This window comes from Pseudonaja textilis, chromosome 10, assembly GCF_049901715.1.
Source record: "Pseudonaja textilis isolate UNSWEBS1 chromosome 10, rPseTex1.2, whole genome shotgun sequence".
Classification (NCBI taxonomy): Eukaryota; Metazoa; Chordata; class Lepidosauria; order Squamata; family Elapidae; genus Pseudonaja; species Pseudonaja textilis.
Genome location: NC_141999.1, coordinates 4,248,414 through 4,265,030, shown reverse-complemented (window position 1 = coordinate 4,265,030; position 16,617 = coordinate 4,248,414). Strand labels below are relative to the sequence as shown.

The 16,617-nt window shown below is 40.7% G+C and overlaps 1 protein-coding gene across 5 annotated transcripts in view; it reads right to left on the bottom strand.

The window, feature by feature from the left end:
• ADGRB2 (adhesion G protein-coupled receptor B2) overlaps positions 1-16,617 on the bottom strand; it is a 263,888-nt gene that overhangs the window by 4,166 nt on the left and 243,105 nt on the right. For 4 of the 5 annotated variants that reach the window (XM_087939545.1, XM_087939547.1, XM_087939546.1 and 1 more), the window contains exons 27-29: positions 13,125-13,160; positions 5,533-5,637; positions 781-834 (exon numbers count right to left, since the gene is read on the bottom strand). In XM_087939545.1, the coding sequence (XP_087795671.1) occupies positions 781-834; positions 5,533-5,637; positions 13,125-13,160 (195 nt within the window). The remainder of the gene's footprint in view (positions 1-780; positions 835-5,532; positions 5,638-13,124; positions 13,161-16,617) is intronic. The other variant, XM_087939549.1, reaches the window with a different exon arrangement.

Below are 16,617 nucleotides of genomic sequence, written 5' to 3'. Positions count from 1 at the left end.
TGGCTTGGTGGGCATGGCAGGGAAAGGATAATGCAAAATCCCCACTCCTGGGGAAAGGTTACTGCAAAATTCCAATTACCCCACCACCCCACCAACCTGCATTCTGGCTCTGTTCTCCTGTGCAGAGCAACAAAAGAAGAACCAGCTGATCATCTGGGACTCGGGAGGCAGAGAAGAGATGGGGTGGGGCCAATCAGAGGTGGTGTTTGCCGGTTCTTCGAACCACTCAAAATTTCCGCTACCGGTTCTCCAAAACTGGTTAGAACCTGCTGAATACCACCTCTGAAAAGCAGGGATTAACACCAGGCAAACAAACAGAAAACAAGACCCTAATCAAGAAACTGATGAGAAGAAAACCACACCTTTACTAACACTTGTCCCCTGTTGATATACAATATATACTATCATATATAAACAAGGAACAAATACCACCTTCCCTAGCACTGAAGAGGTAACCTAGTTGAGTAAATGAAACATCTACACATAAACAATCGAGTTGAAAGGACACCAAGGACTCTACAATTCAAGATACATCGAACCAAGGAAAGAGCTCTATGGCTGGGTTCACCCATTACATGAAGTGAAGTGTAGTGAAAATCTTTATAATAGGGAAGCCATGTGTGAAAAAAGAAAGCCTGCCAGGCAAATTGCTAATTACTTTTGTCCTACTGCCAAGAAAAATGCCTGGCTGAAGGTGGCGGGAATTGAGTTTAACTTCAGGGTGTCTATCTCCTCTTGCGTAATGCACACATCTTTTCTGTCTCGTCAAAGAATACTTACGCCGGTCATATTCTTTTCACCACTTCCTGAAGAAACACTCCACCGCTTTTCTCTCTGCAAGAAAAGAGCCCAAATGAGTAGTGTCTTAACAATCTACTCCATTTCACTCCATCTCATGATGAGTTCAACCAAAGTCACACAAAGTTAGACATTTCTTGCTATTAAAGTCTGATTCCCTTGTCATAAATAAATATAAACATACATATAATGTATATCTGTGGGTTCCAATCAGTTTGTTTTTGATCTACAGGTAGTCCTCAACTACTGGTAGGATCATAATTGAGCCCAAAATGTATGTAGTTACGTGAAAAATTTGCAGGGTTCAATCTGGGTCAATCATTGGGACCAAAGGTTTTGTCTTCTTGAACTTAATGAGCTTTGCCCTCTTTTATGACTTCTCTTGCTACATTTCTTAAGTGAATCACTATGTATCATAGTTGTTAAATTAGCAACACGGTTTTTAAGTGAATCTGGTTTCCCCGTTGACTTTGGTAGTCAGAAGGCCGCAAAAGGGGACATGACAACCGTCATGAATGTGAGTCAGTTGTTAAGCATCCAAATGTAAATCACGTGACCAAGAGAATGCAGCAACAGCCATCATTAAGTGTGAAAAAGAGTCATAAGCCATTATAACTTCAAACGGTCACTAAATGAACTGTTATAAGATGAGGACTACCTGTATTTATAATTTTTCCCAACTCATGTTGGCCATTCAAGTTTGTGATTTAAAAAAATAATAATTATATTTTAATGGTTTTGATATCCATTTCTCCTGAGACACCAGTGCTGTTATGCAGATCAGTGGTGTGTTTCAAGTATTTTTACCACTGGTTCAGTGGGCGTGGCTGGGTGGGCGCGCTTTGTGCACACGCACACACTTGGCATGCACGCGCCAAACACGCACTTTGTGCAGGCACAGAGGCTTTCTGACTCGCCTCCTGCGATCTTGCACTCTCCCTGTCGATTCAGCAGCTGCCACACGACACTCTTCTGTGCTGCACAAAGCAGCTGCCCTTCAAAAGCAGGGAATAAAAGTTAGTATGGGGGCCCAGGTGGGCAGGTGGGCTAAACAGAATGGTGGAGAGACCCGGTTCGGTCTCCGCTGCTCATCGGCGCTACCGGCTCCACAGAACCAGGCCAAGCCAGTAGAATCCCACCACTGATGCAGATTTATTCCTTTTTAAAAAACTGCATCACACAATCTAAAAAGAGTAAAAATACTGAAATTTTTCTGCTTAAACTTAGATAACTAAAAATTGAATAGACGAATCAGTTAAAAAGTGAATCCAGATTTCCTGCTTTATAGGAGGTAGTCCTTGACTTATGACCGGTGGCTTAGCTAATGTTTGAAGTTACAAAAGACCCCACAAAGGGTACTTACGATCCAGTTCCAATGGCTGCAATCCTTCCCTGTGGTCCTATGCCCACATTTTGGCTGCTTGGCAAATGGCCTGCATTTATGGCTGTCTGCAGTGTCCAGCGGTCATATGAAAACAATTTATGACATTTTTGCTAAAAACTGGGTTTTGGCAAAACTGGCCCATAGGGAACAACGTGTTTATTTAATGACCAGTGATTGGCTTAACAACCAATCTTGAAAAATGTCATAAAATTGGATCAGTCACATTATGACCATCATGATTTATGATCATAATGGGCAGGCTCTATCAAAGACTTCCTCTGTTATAATCAATTATAAATTCATTCTTAAAAGGTAAAGGTTCCACTTGCACGTTACATGCTAGTCGTTTCCAGCTCTAGGGGGTGGTGCTCATCTCCATTACAAATTCATTCTTTTTTCCACACTAAAGTGAGATTTTTTTAAAAAAACAAATGACATTAAAATCATTTGTTCGATTAATTAAAATTTAAACGCACACCTCTAAATGTTACATTATGCATTTAACAGTATTTTTTGGCATGTTTTTGAATCAACATCTGAATGGAAATTTTAAGAACTCTGATGAATGATTTAATCTTTGATCTACAATTCAGATCAGTTCCTTTTAGAATTTGCAAATGAATTATTTGAATCCTTGTGCAACAAACTGAACCTTCATGGTTCTTGATAGTTAATAATTGATCATCTTTCTTCTATATCAGTGACACACAGATTCATAGAACATAGAAGAACAGATTGGAAGGGACCATGGAGATCTTCTAGTCCAATCCTGTTTGAGTTGGAGATTCTATACCATTCCAGACTAACTCCAGTCTCTTCTTGAAAATCTCCAGTGATGGAGCATCCATAATTTCTGGAGGCATGCTGTTGCACTCATTAATTGTTCTCATTGTTAGGAAATTTTTCCTTAATTCTAGTTTGGATCTCTATTGAAGAATTTTCCATCTGTTGCTTCTTGTCCTGCTCTCAATTGCTTTGGAGCAGGGGTCGCCAACCTTTTGGACCTCAGGGAACACCAAACTCATAATTTTAAATCCCGCGGACCACTAATATGAATTTTGACTGACGATGGCTTGCTGACGTTGGTGGGAAAGTCAGTCCCATATTCCAGAGCTTCAGGAGTCATGGACTGGCCCTTTGGTCATCCTGGAGTAGCTGCTCCTCCAACCGGGTGCACCAGCCTGCCATGGACTGGAAGAGCTGCTCCGGGATGACCAAACGGCCAGTCTTGTGACTACTACAGCTCTGGAATATAGGACTGACTTTCCCACCAACGTCAGCAAGTCACCCCGGGGCAGATTTCCCTCACCTGCCATTGGTCTTACCTTCCAGTTCTAGCTCGCGTGGCTCTACTCAAGGTAAGGATTGTGCTCGGCCAAAGTGTAGGAGCAAGAGGGTAGGTGGGCCACGTGGGCTATGTAGCCTGGTGTTGCTGCACAGCCTGGATTAATTGCTTTGGGGGGGAATGCTTTTTTGGGGGGGGGGACATTTCTCTGTGAACCACCAAAATTTTCTCATGGGCAACCAGTAGTCCCCAGCCCACTGGTTGGAGACCACTGCTTTGGAGAATAGGTTGACCCCTCTTCTGGTGACAGTCCCTGAAGTACTTGAAGACTGCTATCATGTCATCCCTAGTCCTTCTCTTCATTAGACTAGATATAACTAATTCCCTTAACTATTCATCGTATACTTTAGCCTCCGGGCTACTTATCAACTTGGTTATTCTTTTCTGCAGTCTTTCTATAGTCTCAGCATCTTTTTTGTACTGTAGTGACCAGAAGGTAACAGTAGACTGAAGACAATTCATCAATCCAAATGTTAAAATCAGGTGGAGTTTTCCATCAGAATTAACTATTTTTTAGTTATAGACCATGTCCAATAAATCCCAAGTTCTGCATACATCAATAAACTGTAATATTTGATATATAATTCAATATCACATTAGCAAACCTTATTTCTTTTCTTTTATTAGCATACTTGTTATTGAACCAAAGAAATGTATTCTGGAGCAGGGCAAAACCACCTGTTCCTTTTTTATTTTATACTCTCAGCATATTGATGCTGAAATCCATCACTTGAAATATATCCTTGAGATATCCAACACATTTCAAAGGTAATCTTTTTTTTGATTAAATGCATCTTATAATCATTCTTTAACAAAGTAACTTGCTCATTTGTTTATAAAAAAAACAAGACATCTAACCTTTTTTTTTACTGGTTGTGTAAATTCTAGATACTTGGCCTGAGAGAAGAGCTTTAGTAGAAGGGCCCATAAGATATGGAAAGGTTGTGAGACTTCAGACACCTGAATTTGGTCAGTTGCAGTTCTTCATCACAAGGGAATATCTAGATCGGGGTGCTCAACCTTGGCAAATTAAGATTTGTGGACTTCAATTCCCAGAATTTTTCAGGAAGCATGAAGTCCACAGGTCATAGTTGCTAAGGTTGGATACCCTAGATCTAGAGGCTGGGTACTTTTCAGCATGGAGGTGTTATCCTGACAATCAATCTTCATCATGATTAATAGATATAACAGGATCTGGGGTTATTTTGGTGGTGTCTGTTTGTATGTGTAAGGAGCTTGGAAACTACAATGGCAATCAATCCATTAAACTGAACCCTTTGTATCAATGACATTATTTCCTCCACCTTGAGGTCTACACATTGCAAGTAGTATTAAAAGTAGTCCTCAGCATGCAATCATTCATTGAGGAACCATTCAAACTTACAATGGCAATAGTTCTAAGCACTTAAAAATCACTGTAGCATCCCCATGGTCACATGATCAAAATATGGGTGTTTGACAACCAGCATATATTTATGATGCTTGCACATCCCAGGGTCATGTGATCATCATTTGCATATTTCCAGCCAGCTTCCAACAAACTAGGGAAAGATGGATTCACTTAACAACTGCAGTGATTCGCTTAACAACCATTATAAAAAGGGTCATAAAACTGAACAGGGCTCACTTAAGAACTACTTTGCTTAACTATGGAAATTCTGGTCTCAACTGTGGTCCTGTGTCAAGGACTTCCTATACCAAGAAGATGGTGAGTTTCATAGCTTGGATGGGTTCAGGAAGTGGCTAGTCAGCCATTTTTCTCTTGCATTAATAGTGATTAAGCATCTAATGTCTTCTTGCACTGTGGTCAAGAAATCTATACAATTAGGAATACTCTCATTTGGAGTCCTGCACAGAACGAAGAATTGGGCTCAGTCAGCTAAGTGCTCCCTTCCTAGACTTTCTTTCAAGGGTGTCAAACCTGCTTCTAAGCCTGCAGCTTTCTTGGGACACCTTCCTTGTCTCATTGAGGACTTGCCTTTTGTTCCTGTCTTCCCATCCTTACCTTTGAAGCATTAGTGGCTGGAGCACGATACCGATCCAATGTATGGAATTTCTGATTCAACTCATGGTAGAGTTCTGAATGGCGTTTCTTTGTGTGCATAACTTTCTGCAAATGTTCACAGCAATAATCCCCGAGATGAAAGGAGGGAGAGAGAAAAGAAAAGAGAGGTCACTGTTTGTACTGAAGAGCTCTATCCCTCACATCTTCTCACCCAAAATGTGTGGCCAATGAAAGAAAAATCAAGTGTAGGATCTTTCTTGATAACCTCTTGAGGCTTAGTTTAGCCATCACCTTTCTAAGCAAGGGGAGGTTCTCATTGTTATGTTGGATGCTCAAGACTCAGTCAAAACTCCCCCTTTCTTGGAAGCTTCAAGAGGTTATCAAGCTAAGCTGAGCTAAGCTTCAAAAGGGTATCAAGAAAGTTCCCATTGTATGCTTCCCTGTGCTCTGCATTAGGATGTCGATGAAAAATGGGCATGCGCACTGATGTTGGGCAAACAGCTTCAAAGTACTGATAGAAGAGAATGTTTGCAGCTTAGGGTTGAACTGTGGGGTCCTTGGTGGTCTCTGAGCTTAGTTGTTTTCTTGTAGAGTCCCAAAGGTGTTTTTCAAGAGGCAACTGGACTTTCTTGTTTTTCTTTGAAAACATTTCACTTCTCATCCAAGAAACTTCTTCACCTCTGACTGGATGGTGGGTTAATGGAAGGATTAATGCTCCTTGTCATTTGCATAATTTTAGAGAGTCATTGAGACAACTTGGAGGTTTATTTATGTCCTCAGGGTCACCTAAGTAGTGCAAATGGATGTGGATCCTTCTTGAAACTGCAGAAAGGACTGGAGATTGATGAAGTTGTATCCCTACCCATCTGTCGAGAGAGGGATGTTCAGTTTTGACATAGATGGCCTCTTTGACCCCTCTTTCAAACCAGCGGTCCTCTCTGTTCCAAAATATAGACTTTACTGTCTTCAAAAGAGTGGCCTTTGTCTTTTATGATGACATATCATATGATGACATACCATGACATATCCAGGTGGCCTCAACAATTCTCTAAAAGAATGCAAATGAACAGCTTTCTGCAAGGAGTATAAATCTTTCCATTTTCCACCATCCAATCAGAGCTGAAGAAGCTTCTTGGCTGATAAGTGAGACATTTTTTAAAAAATACAAGGAAGTCCAGTTGCCTCTTGAAAAAGCACCTTTGGGACAACCATGACTGAGAATCTCCATAGACATTTTTTTGTAGAGGTTTCATGATCAAACTAGTTAACCTCATCAGTGCACCAAGCCAACAGCTGGCAAGTGCACCAGATCCTTTAATTTTAATCCTTTCCCTCCCTTTCCAACCAATTAGTTCATTCATGACTTTGCCTTAATCTACATATTCTTTCATGTCAAGCTTTTTATTTGTATTTTTTAAGGCAAACAACATCTGGAGTTGGGATGGAGAGCTTTTTCCTCTTGCCAGCTGTTGGCTGGAGATAAGCTTTTTGTTAGTAAATTGCAGATTGGTTGAAGAACCAATGGATTATAGCAGCCTTTGCTTATTATTTCTGGGAGTAACCAACCCAGGACAACTTTAAATAACCATTGTGTTGTGAATTCCCAACAGTGGTGTTACACAAGCAGAAAATAATTGGATAGTAACTAGGAAGCAAAACAAGACCACCTAGTTTTCCAAAGGGATTTTTTTTTTATTAAAATACACAATTGACTGGCCCTGAGGGTATCTTGGGAGAAGGCAAACATAGCCTGCAGAGAATTTGAGAAAGAGATCATCCCCTGGGAGCACTAAAACCTCTTGAGCTTCCTAAGATGTTGGTAAAATGAGGTCTGAACTTCTAAAGATCTAACAAAACTTCTGATTTGTGAGAAGGCTGAGATGTGAAGGCAAACACATCCTTGAACTGTTATGTATTACTTTTCCCTTCTTCCAACATTGTGATGGACTAGGCCTCCTCTATCAGATAAGGCTATTATACTGGCCGAGATGAAAGACCAGTGGTTTGGGGTATGTTCTCCTTGAACTGTTTCTGTCTTCTTTTGTGGTGATGGTGATGAGAAGAGTAGTTTTCAGGTGCATTACAACTGGCAATTGTAAGAATCAAAGATTGGCCTCGGCCGTGTTCTTGTTCTCCTCTCTCCTCCCCATCAAATTTTTCTCTTGTGCTCTGCTTTTTTCAGATTGTAAACCTGAAGGTCACAGGGATTTTTCTCCTTCTTAAAACAACAACAACAACACCTTACACTTGTCTACAAACCACTCAGAAATCTTTTCCTATGAGATTGGGGAAGCAGTGCTTTTAATGGATAAAAAATATGTCTATTCAAGACATTCAAAGAGGTTCGTGAGTTGATAGGCTGAAACCAGATACTTAAACTTGGAAATACTCCTCTAGAAGCTATAAAACTTAATTTTTTTGAAAGGGCCTTTGGGACTGATCTCCAGCAATACAGGTAGTCCTTGACTTACAGCAGTTCATTTAGTGACCGTTCAAAGTTCCAACCACGCTGAAAAAAGTGATTTATAACCGTTTTTCACACTTACAACCATTGCAGCATCCCCATGGTCACATGATCAAAATTCAGATGCTTGGCAACTGACTCACATTTATGATGGTTGCAGTGTTCCAGAGTTATGTGATTCCCTTTTGCGACCCTCTGACAAGCAAAGTCAATGGGGAAGCCAGATTTACTCAATAACCCTCTTACTAACTGAACAACTGCAGTGATTCACTTTAACAAATGAGGCAAGAAAAGTTGTAAAAATGGAGCACTTGCCACACAGTGGCAAGGCAGATCGTAAAATGGGGCAAAATTCACTTAACAAATATCTTGCTTAACAACAGAAATCTTGGATTCAATTGCAGCCATAAGTTGAAAACTACTTGTACGTTGGGAATTGTGTGCTCATGGTTGGTATCTTTCGGTTTATTTTATTTTTGTGGTGTTGTATTTTGTATTATTATCGAATTTAGTGAGCATTCTTGATCGTGGATGTTTTATTGTACTGTATTCCTTTTGTTGAAGGGAGTTTGAAAGGATTCAGAAGCACAGAAATAATAAAAATAATAAGCAACAAACAAATCAATAAACAAATCTTCCAGAACACTGCTAACAGTAACACCCATCATAAAGCATAACGATCAGCAGACCGGTAACATATCACAACATAAGATATGGAAAGCAGCAGTAAGGAACAAAATTAAAGCTACAACATGGATCAAAATGCCTAGAAGGTGGCCACACATAAGAAGCAGAGTGGAGAGTGATTTCTTGCTCCCTTTAACTTCTAACCCATCTCATTTTAGTCTTCTGCCTAATTGCCAGTTAGCTCCTGTGCAAGTATGGAAGAGCCACTGCCCTACTCTGCTTCATCATAAGGTGCATCGTGGTGGAATGTAGTCTGGATTCCCAGGAGGAAAGGGCTGCTTTCCACCTGGCAAAGAAGCAGTGGAACCTGGACACTTTGGTTGGCAGGGAGAGGATTAAAATAGATCCACCCTAGCAGTTCGCAGAATATATCTGCAGTTACCCATAATTGCTTTAGTCCGGCAAGGTTCTGTCTATACACAAAGAACAATAATGTAAACTATTCTAAAGTAACTTCACATGTCTTTCTCAGTTCTTGGGTCCAGATTTTTATCATAGCAACCTGGATGGTAAAAAGGATGCATAGAATTTGTATGCATGACCATTTTACTTTGCCCAGGTGAGTTGAGATGCTACTTTCAGCTTGAAATCAGGCATGCCTGATTCTCGGAGACATTCAAGGTCAGGCTAGACTAGGACGAAGTAAGGAAGTCTTAGTCATTTCCTTCATTACTGGGGAATGTATCTGGGAATCAACCGCACCCTTGCTATTACTGGTTTTGAAGGTTTTGCGTTTAGGTTGAATTGTAATTTGAAATTAGTAATTGAATTGCTAATGGGACTTGAGACAAAGAACTCATTCTGCCCTGGATCAATCTGGAAATGCGGCCAAAATGTTTTTTCCACAGCTCAGTGCAATTGCAGGGAAGAAAAGTGGGGGAGAGAAGAAACAAGACAGGTGTGGTTTAAGAAAATAAATACAAATGAGCCCTGAGCTGAAGGTGAAGGATGCTGCTCTTTTCATAGCTTGCTGAAAAATGTGTTTGGTTTGCATTTATTCCAGATTTCTTGAATGCTTATTTCCAGAATCGAGACACAAACTATAATGCAACCATCTTTTAATATTCATGTTTTTCTGAATTTTGCAGAGTTGTTTCCTAACCCAGATGTTAGGAAATGCAGGTATTTGTGAAAATGATCCCAAAATGCTTATATTGGCAAAAAAATAACTGAAATTTATTAGGGGAAGGGAACTCATTTGGAAAGCAAAGCTTATATTAGAAAAACACTACATACTCATTTCTGCATTAGAAGAAAGGCCTCTGTAAAGTAGAGTCCTAACTTCTTTTCCCTCCTGCTGCCCCCCAGCTGATCTAGAAACGAGAATCTGAGCAAAATTAAACTTGACAAATTCACCTATCCCTGTTCTTAACCAACTGACATTGAGTCAAAAGCAGGCTGACAGCAGAGTCCTGGGTATTCTGCACTCGAAATCCATAACAGTTTTATGCAAGTAGCACTGACACAATCCCTCCCCCTCCCCAAGAGTTCTGAGATTAATAAATTGGCAAAAATATGTAGCCATTTGTAAAACCTCCCTCCCCCCATTAATTCTCAAAATTTCACAAGATCAGTGAGAAAGAGGGGTTTCCATTATTTTCATTTCAGTGCTTCCCACAATTACAGATCTTAAATCAATTTGAAAATTTGAAATACGAAAAACAGATTGAAACGCTACAAGTTATTCAATTTAAAAGGTGAAGGAAGAACAGGACAAACATGAAATCACAATAATCGCACAACAGGAATGCCTTAAGGAAGCATCAGACTTTTTAAAAAGGGCCTAACAGATACAATCTCTTGATGGCCAACAGTTGGAGATGTTACAGTTGTATTCCTCACTGAGCAGGAAGTTGGACTAGATGTCACTTTCACCCTTATTTTGCAATTTCAGGGCTTCCAGAGGGAGAACATTTCAGAGGAGGCTTGTGATTCTTGGCATCCAATGGAAGACTTTCCCAGTTGATCTTAGCAATCAAAAGAATTTGTCAGGTGTCCTGGTCATTTGTATAGCAATAGCACTTAGACTTATATGCCGCTTCACAGTGCTTTACAGCCCTCTGAAAGCAGTTTACAGAGTCAGCGTATTGCCCCCCAACAATTTGGGTCCTCCTTTTACCCACCTCGGAAGGATGGAAGGCTGAGTCAGCCTTCAGCCTGGTAGGATTTGAACTGCCAAATTGTAGGCAGCTGGCTGCAGCAGAAGTAGCTTGCAGTACTGCACCACAGAGGCTCCTGTATATCAAGATTAAGACCTGTAACCTGACTTGGTAGCTATGCACTAAGACGGGCCTTCAAACTTAACAGCTTTAAGACTTGTGGATTTAAACTCCCAGAATTCCTCCTCCAGTCATGTTAGCTCAGGAATTCTGGGAATTGAAGTCCACAAGTCTTAAACTTGCCAAGTTTGAAGACCCTTGCACTAAGTACCTTAGCTAATGCATGATGAGTTTCTTTAGGCTCCAATGACAGTGATAATCTAAGATAACCCTCAAATAACATATCTGCTCTTTAAGAAGGGATTACCTCCCCATTAGTTGAAGTAAATTTCCTAATTTTGGGATTCTCCCCACAGCCTTGAGTTCCATTCAGTCTGGATTCAGTTTTTAGGCTGAACTGTTTCAGAGGCAAGGGAAAGTACAGCTAATATGCTAATAGACTTCACAATTGCCTTAGAACTAGGGTGGTTTTTTTTCCCCACCATAATTTTCTTTGTTGTATTGCAAACCACTCTGAGTCCTGTGAGTTAGGCATCATTATCAAATGCTGATGGTATCAACATATATCAGCATATTGATGACTACATCGGATGGCTTTGTATAGATGCTAAGTACCACTGTGGACATCTCTCAACATAGTTTAGGTAGTACCATTCTTTGAAATCTTCCCTGAAAGTCCTACTGGAATCACTGAAATTTAAGGACCCAACCCAACCCCAACTCACAGAAGGATATTAATTGATATTATCTAAAGCCACTGAAAGATCAACTAGGAGGAAGAGTCTGTCTCTCTTCCACAGGAGGTCATCTACCATGCCTGATATTTCTGTCTTCAAACCAGGCCAAACGGTTTTGAGATAATTAGCATCCTCTAAGAATATCTGCAGCAACATAGATTAAAATTATAGATTCATAGCAACATAGATTTTCCTTGATTGAAAAAAAGGTTATTTATGCACAAGTATTTATGGACAAAATACTGTGGATCTAGGAATAGCTTCTTCAGAAGTGACTCTTTTATTCCATCACACAAAGATTTCTTCACTGCTTTCTGGATCTACCTAATCACCTCTCTTTGGGTACCTCAAATATTGAGCAGGATTTAAGAGGGCATATGGTTCCTCAAGAGTCTTACTGAGTCTCCTTGAGACTTGAAAATGGAAAGTGATCTCATAAAGGTTGGCCAGGTATAACCACAATATCTTAATATGTATTGCATCAAATCCAGAGTTCATGATAATATAAAGACAAGTGATTTTATGCTCTAAATGCCTCACAAATCTGTCACAGCAGATCCCTGAAGGTTCCAGCATCAGGTTTTCCAAAACAGATGACAACAAACCCTTAATCACTTTAAAGTGCACTGCTGGACAGCTTCTTGAGGATGCAGTGGAGACTGTACAGAAAGCTTTCTCTGCAGCCTTCACCACTGAGTAATAAGCATGAATGACTCTTACAGTATCCTGAAAAAGCAAAGGTATTCGACTTCACTGTCCCAGAGAGAGGACTTCATAACTGTAATTCATGATAAATCAATAGAGGTTCACTAAAGATCACTGATTCTGGAGATTCTTCCAGAACATCCCAGAACCCATCAGATTCCCTAAAACTCCAGGACCAATTATCTTAATTGATCCCCTTCCCTACTGGAGAAGGAAAGTTAAGAGATACCTAACTTCTCTGTGTGATGGTTTACCCATGAAAGAAAATTCTCATTGGCTTGATGATAACTTTAGACAGACTCATGGTTGTCGAAGAGATAATTAAATCTTAGATAGGAGTATATATTTTACAATAGCAATAGCATTTAGACTTATATACCACTCCATAGTGTTTTACAGCACTTTATGAGTGGTTTACAGTGTCCCCAACAGTATTGACTTCAGAAGGATGGAAGTTAATCCTGAGCCCTTCAGAATCAAACTCCAGACTGTGGGCAGAATTAGCCTGCAATATTGCATCTTCACTACTGTACCAACAGTTCTGGGCACTTACTGCTCCAGCCCATCCTCTACACCAAGGGCATACAGACAGAGCTCCCACCTAGACCACTGTCCCCCAAATTCAGAACCCATCAGAACAAAGTCAACTGGACACTCCCCATCCCAGGAGTATCATTATAGAATATAGACAACTGTCTGGTCAGCAGTTAGACAGGGCACAACTGGAATTTCTGATATCACAAAAGGTGTCACTCAATTATACCCCAGGTGGGCACTCACCTCAAAATCCAGGTCAGAGTACCGTAGTCTTTTCCTCTGAGGAGGGAGGCATGAAGTAAGCATACCACAAGGTGGGAGGAAGGAAAAAAAGAAAAGCCTTCATTACTTTGTCTAATTCTTAGATGGAGTTTTGGAGAGCAGATTGTTGGAAGGCACCCAAGAAATCATCAGAACACAGAGAGATGGAAGTGTGGGAAGTGGGTTAGAAGAAGCAGGAGGATAAAGTTATCTCCAAAGCATCACAGGAGCAGAGAACAGGATGAACTCTAATGCAGTTTTGTGGCCATTTCCTTTGGCCAATTGTCTGCGGCTATTCTAAGTGCATCTTCTAACAGGCTCATAGATGACCGTTTTTCAATGGCCTCTAGTTCTGAGAGGTTCATATCATTTGGATGAGTTCTTTCATTCCATGTACCCCAACATTGGAAAAAGAAATGGAAAGGAAGAAGTTGAGTTTTAGCATTTGACCTCAAAGATAGGGGGTTGATTGCATTTCAGCACAACTCTCTCCCATTTTAGTGACTTCTACATAACAGTGGAGGAGGTAATTAACGCCACCTTCCCTGAAGCCCAGGGCCATGAGAATAGAATCCAAAGGGCAGACCTTCTCTTTTCCTTGTCTATCAATCTCCATCCTGCTGACAACCTAAAGCTCAGCCCCCTTTCCATACTTCAGTTGTGGTGCTCTTCCCTACCTCTATCTCCTCCCAAAACAACTACTTTTCTTCCATCCTCTGGAACCCTCCAGAAGCTGTTGTTCTGGAGCTCCCCCACCAAAAAACCTCATCTTTACAACCAGGTTTGTCTGAAGTGACTACTTTTTCTCCACAAACAAACAAACAAATTTGAGGATGAAAATGCAAGAGCTGTGGCTTCTACGGCAGTGCCAAACAGAGAAACTCTTCAACCAAGGGGTGGGCGCAAGGGGGCCCTTAGCTCACAGCATATTCACTAAACACCAAAGGAAAAAGGGGAGGATTAAATGCAGATTAAATCAAGTTAGGGATCCGTGTGGTCTAAGAATGCAGGATTCTGAAATAGATGGGCAGAGGGCTGCTTTTATGCTTCTTGAACAATCTCTGCGTTTCACAGCAGAAACACCCCATGCCTGCCCTTGAATTCAAAGTCAGACTACTTGCTGCAGGCAACAGTTTCTGCAGGGAAAACAGATGCAGTCATGGTACAGGCTCAAACTGGTTGAACAATCCATTTTAACTCCCGGGAAGATTGTCCAATCATTTTTAGTGCAGAAGTTGAAAAAAGGCTAAGGCAGTCTTGGGAGGCATTCATGTGGTAGAATGTAGTCTGGATTCCCAGGAGGGAGGGGCTGCATTCCAGAGGGCAAAGCGGCAGCAAAACATAGAAAGTTTGGTCAGGTGGAAGAGAGTTTCAAAGGTTCTTCTCTAATCATTCCCGGAGTATATTTATAGTGTTGCAAATATAGATAGTCCTCAGCTTACAAACACAATTGAACCAAACATTTCTGTTGCTAAGTGAGACCATTTTACAATCTTTCTTGACATAGCTGTTAAATGAATTAACTGAATTGTTCTTAAGTGAATTTGGCTTCCCCATTGACTTTGCTTGTCAGAAGTTTGCAAAAGGGGATCACATATGATGACTCCAGGACCCTGCCACAGCCATGAATACAAGTCAGTTGCCAAACATCTGAATATTGACCACGTGACCATGGGGAAGCTGCAATGGTCATAAAGGTGATAAATGGTCATAAGTCACTTTTTCAGTGCCGTTGTACATTTTGAATGGTTGCTAAATGTACTGTTGTAAGTTGAGGACTACCTGTAGTTGTTTCAACTTGGTAAAATTTCTGTCTGCTAGTGAAGAACAGTCAAGGAAACTGCCTAGAAGTAATTCCATGTGTCTTTGGGGCCTGAGAGGGAGGCATGCAAGCTCTCCCTGCACTGAGGAACACCCAGGATTAATGGCTGATACTTCACGTCAACCATAAATCAGTAGAACATACTACACCTACTTCAGGTTTATATTACAAGTTCCTGGTTCAAAATGGTGAGAAAATAAAATTCCATGTGCTGTTCTCAATTCTTGGGGACCGGATAACTAAACATGCATTGATCAGGCCGCATGTGGGGTGCTGTCTCTAGTTCTGGGCACTCCTTGTTAAAAAGGATGCAGGGTATTTGAAGCAAGCTCAGAGAATCACAATGCTGATCTGGAACTCCAAGCAGACAGAGAAGTGTGTTCAAGGTGCTGGACATGTTCAGCTTGCTAAAAGGAAGACCAAAGGGAAATAATTGTGATTATGTCTAAATAGCTAATAGGTTGTCATATGCAAGAACAGTCAGGTTTTTCTCCAACAAAATTGAGAGGAGGACAAAGGCCAAATGGTTGAAATTAAAAGGAAAACGTTTAATGGGAAATGAACTGTCAGGGTAGTAAAAGTACTGCAAGGTGGAACAGGCTGCTGAAATTGTGGTAGAGTCCCCTTTGTTACAGCTTTCAAATTGGTATCTGGCTGGAAACTTCCAGTTTGAAGGGCTTCGGCGACAGACAGGAATCTGCGATCGTGCACGGTTTCTGCCTGGGCTCGCAGCTGGAGCGCCCCGAGCCAGCTGGCTTCGGGGCTAAGCCACCTCGTAGAGGTGGTGAAGACAGGGGAGCACCAGCAGGGTTGAGGAGAGCCACATCTCTCCTCCTCAGCTAGCCAAATTCCCTTTCCTGAAGGCAGTAAGAGCAGCGGTCAGAAATGGCCACCTCAAAGAAGCACTCAACCAGAAAAGAAAGTGCAGGAGGAAGTTAAGAAGTGAAAGTTTTGGCTGACTGGGATAAAAAGCAACAACTAAGGTACCCTGGAATTTAAATTTCATAAAAGATAACATCGCTCCCAAAGAAGAGTCAGAAGCAACGAATGAAAGTGAAAAGAGAAAGGGTTTTTTTTTCCCACTCTCCTTCCTTATGTTGACAATGAAGAGAGCTGAATAAGAAATCAGAAAAATTCGCTTTGGCAAATGCCAAAAGGACAATAAAGATTTTTGAACACTAAAAAATCCATTTTTTTGCTATAAGTGGGAAGGGAGAGGAAAAGAATAAGGGCAGGATTTGGAAGGAGGAGTCTGCCTGGAATTCAGAATAATCTAAAGTTAAATCTTTATAAGTCTTCTAAAAGATACATTTTAACTGTAACTTTGCAACTAAATAATAACCACAAGAAGAGAAAGTGAAAAAAGAAGAAAGTGTTAAAAGAAACAGTCTGTGTGTATTTGGATTGCTTGGTGACTTTGGGATTTCTGGAAATTATATTTGAAAGATTAAAAGCAATTGGGGGGTTGTTTAAAAACTTCTACAATGGCATCACTTCTGGATGAACTGAAAATGGAATTTAAAAAATATAAAGAAGAGGCACAAGAAGGGAAGGGCTCCTTTGGCTCTGTTTTTCAATTCTTAGAAATGGCAATCTGTGTCTACAAGAAACAACAAGAAAAGACTGTGCAACAAGAAGATTGGGACAAAGAAG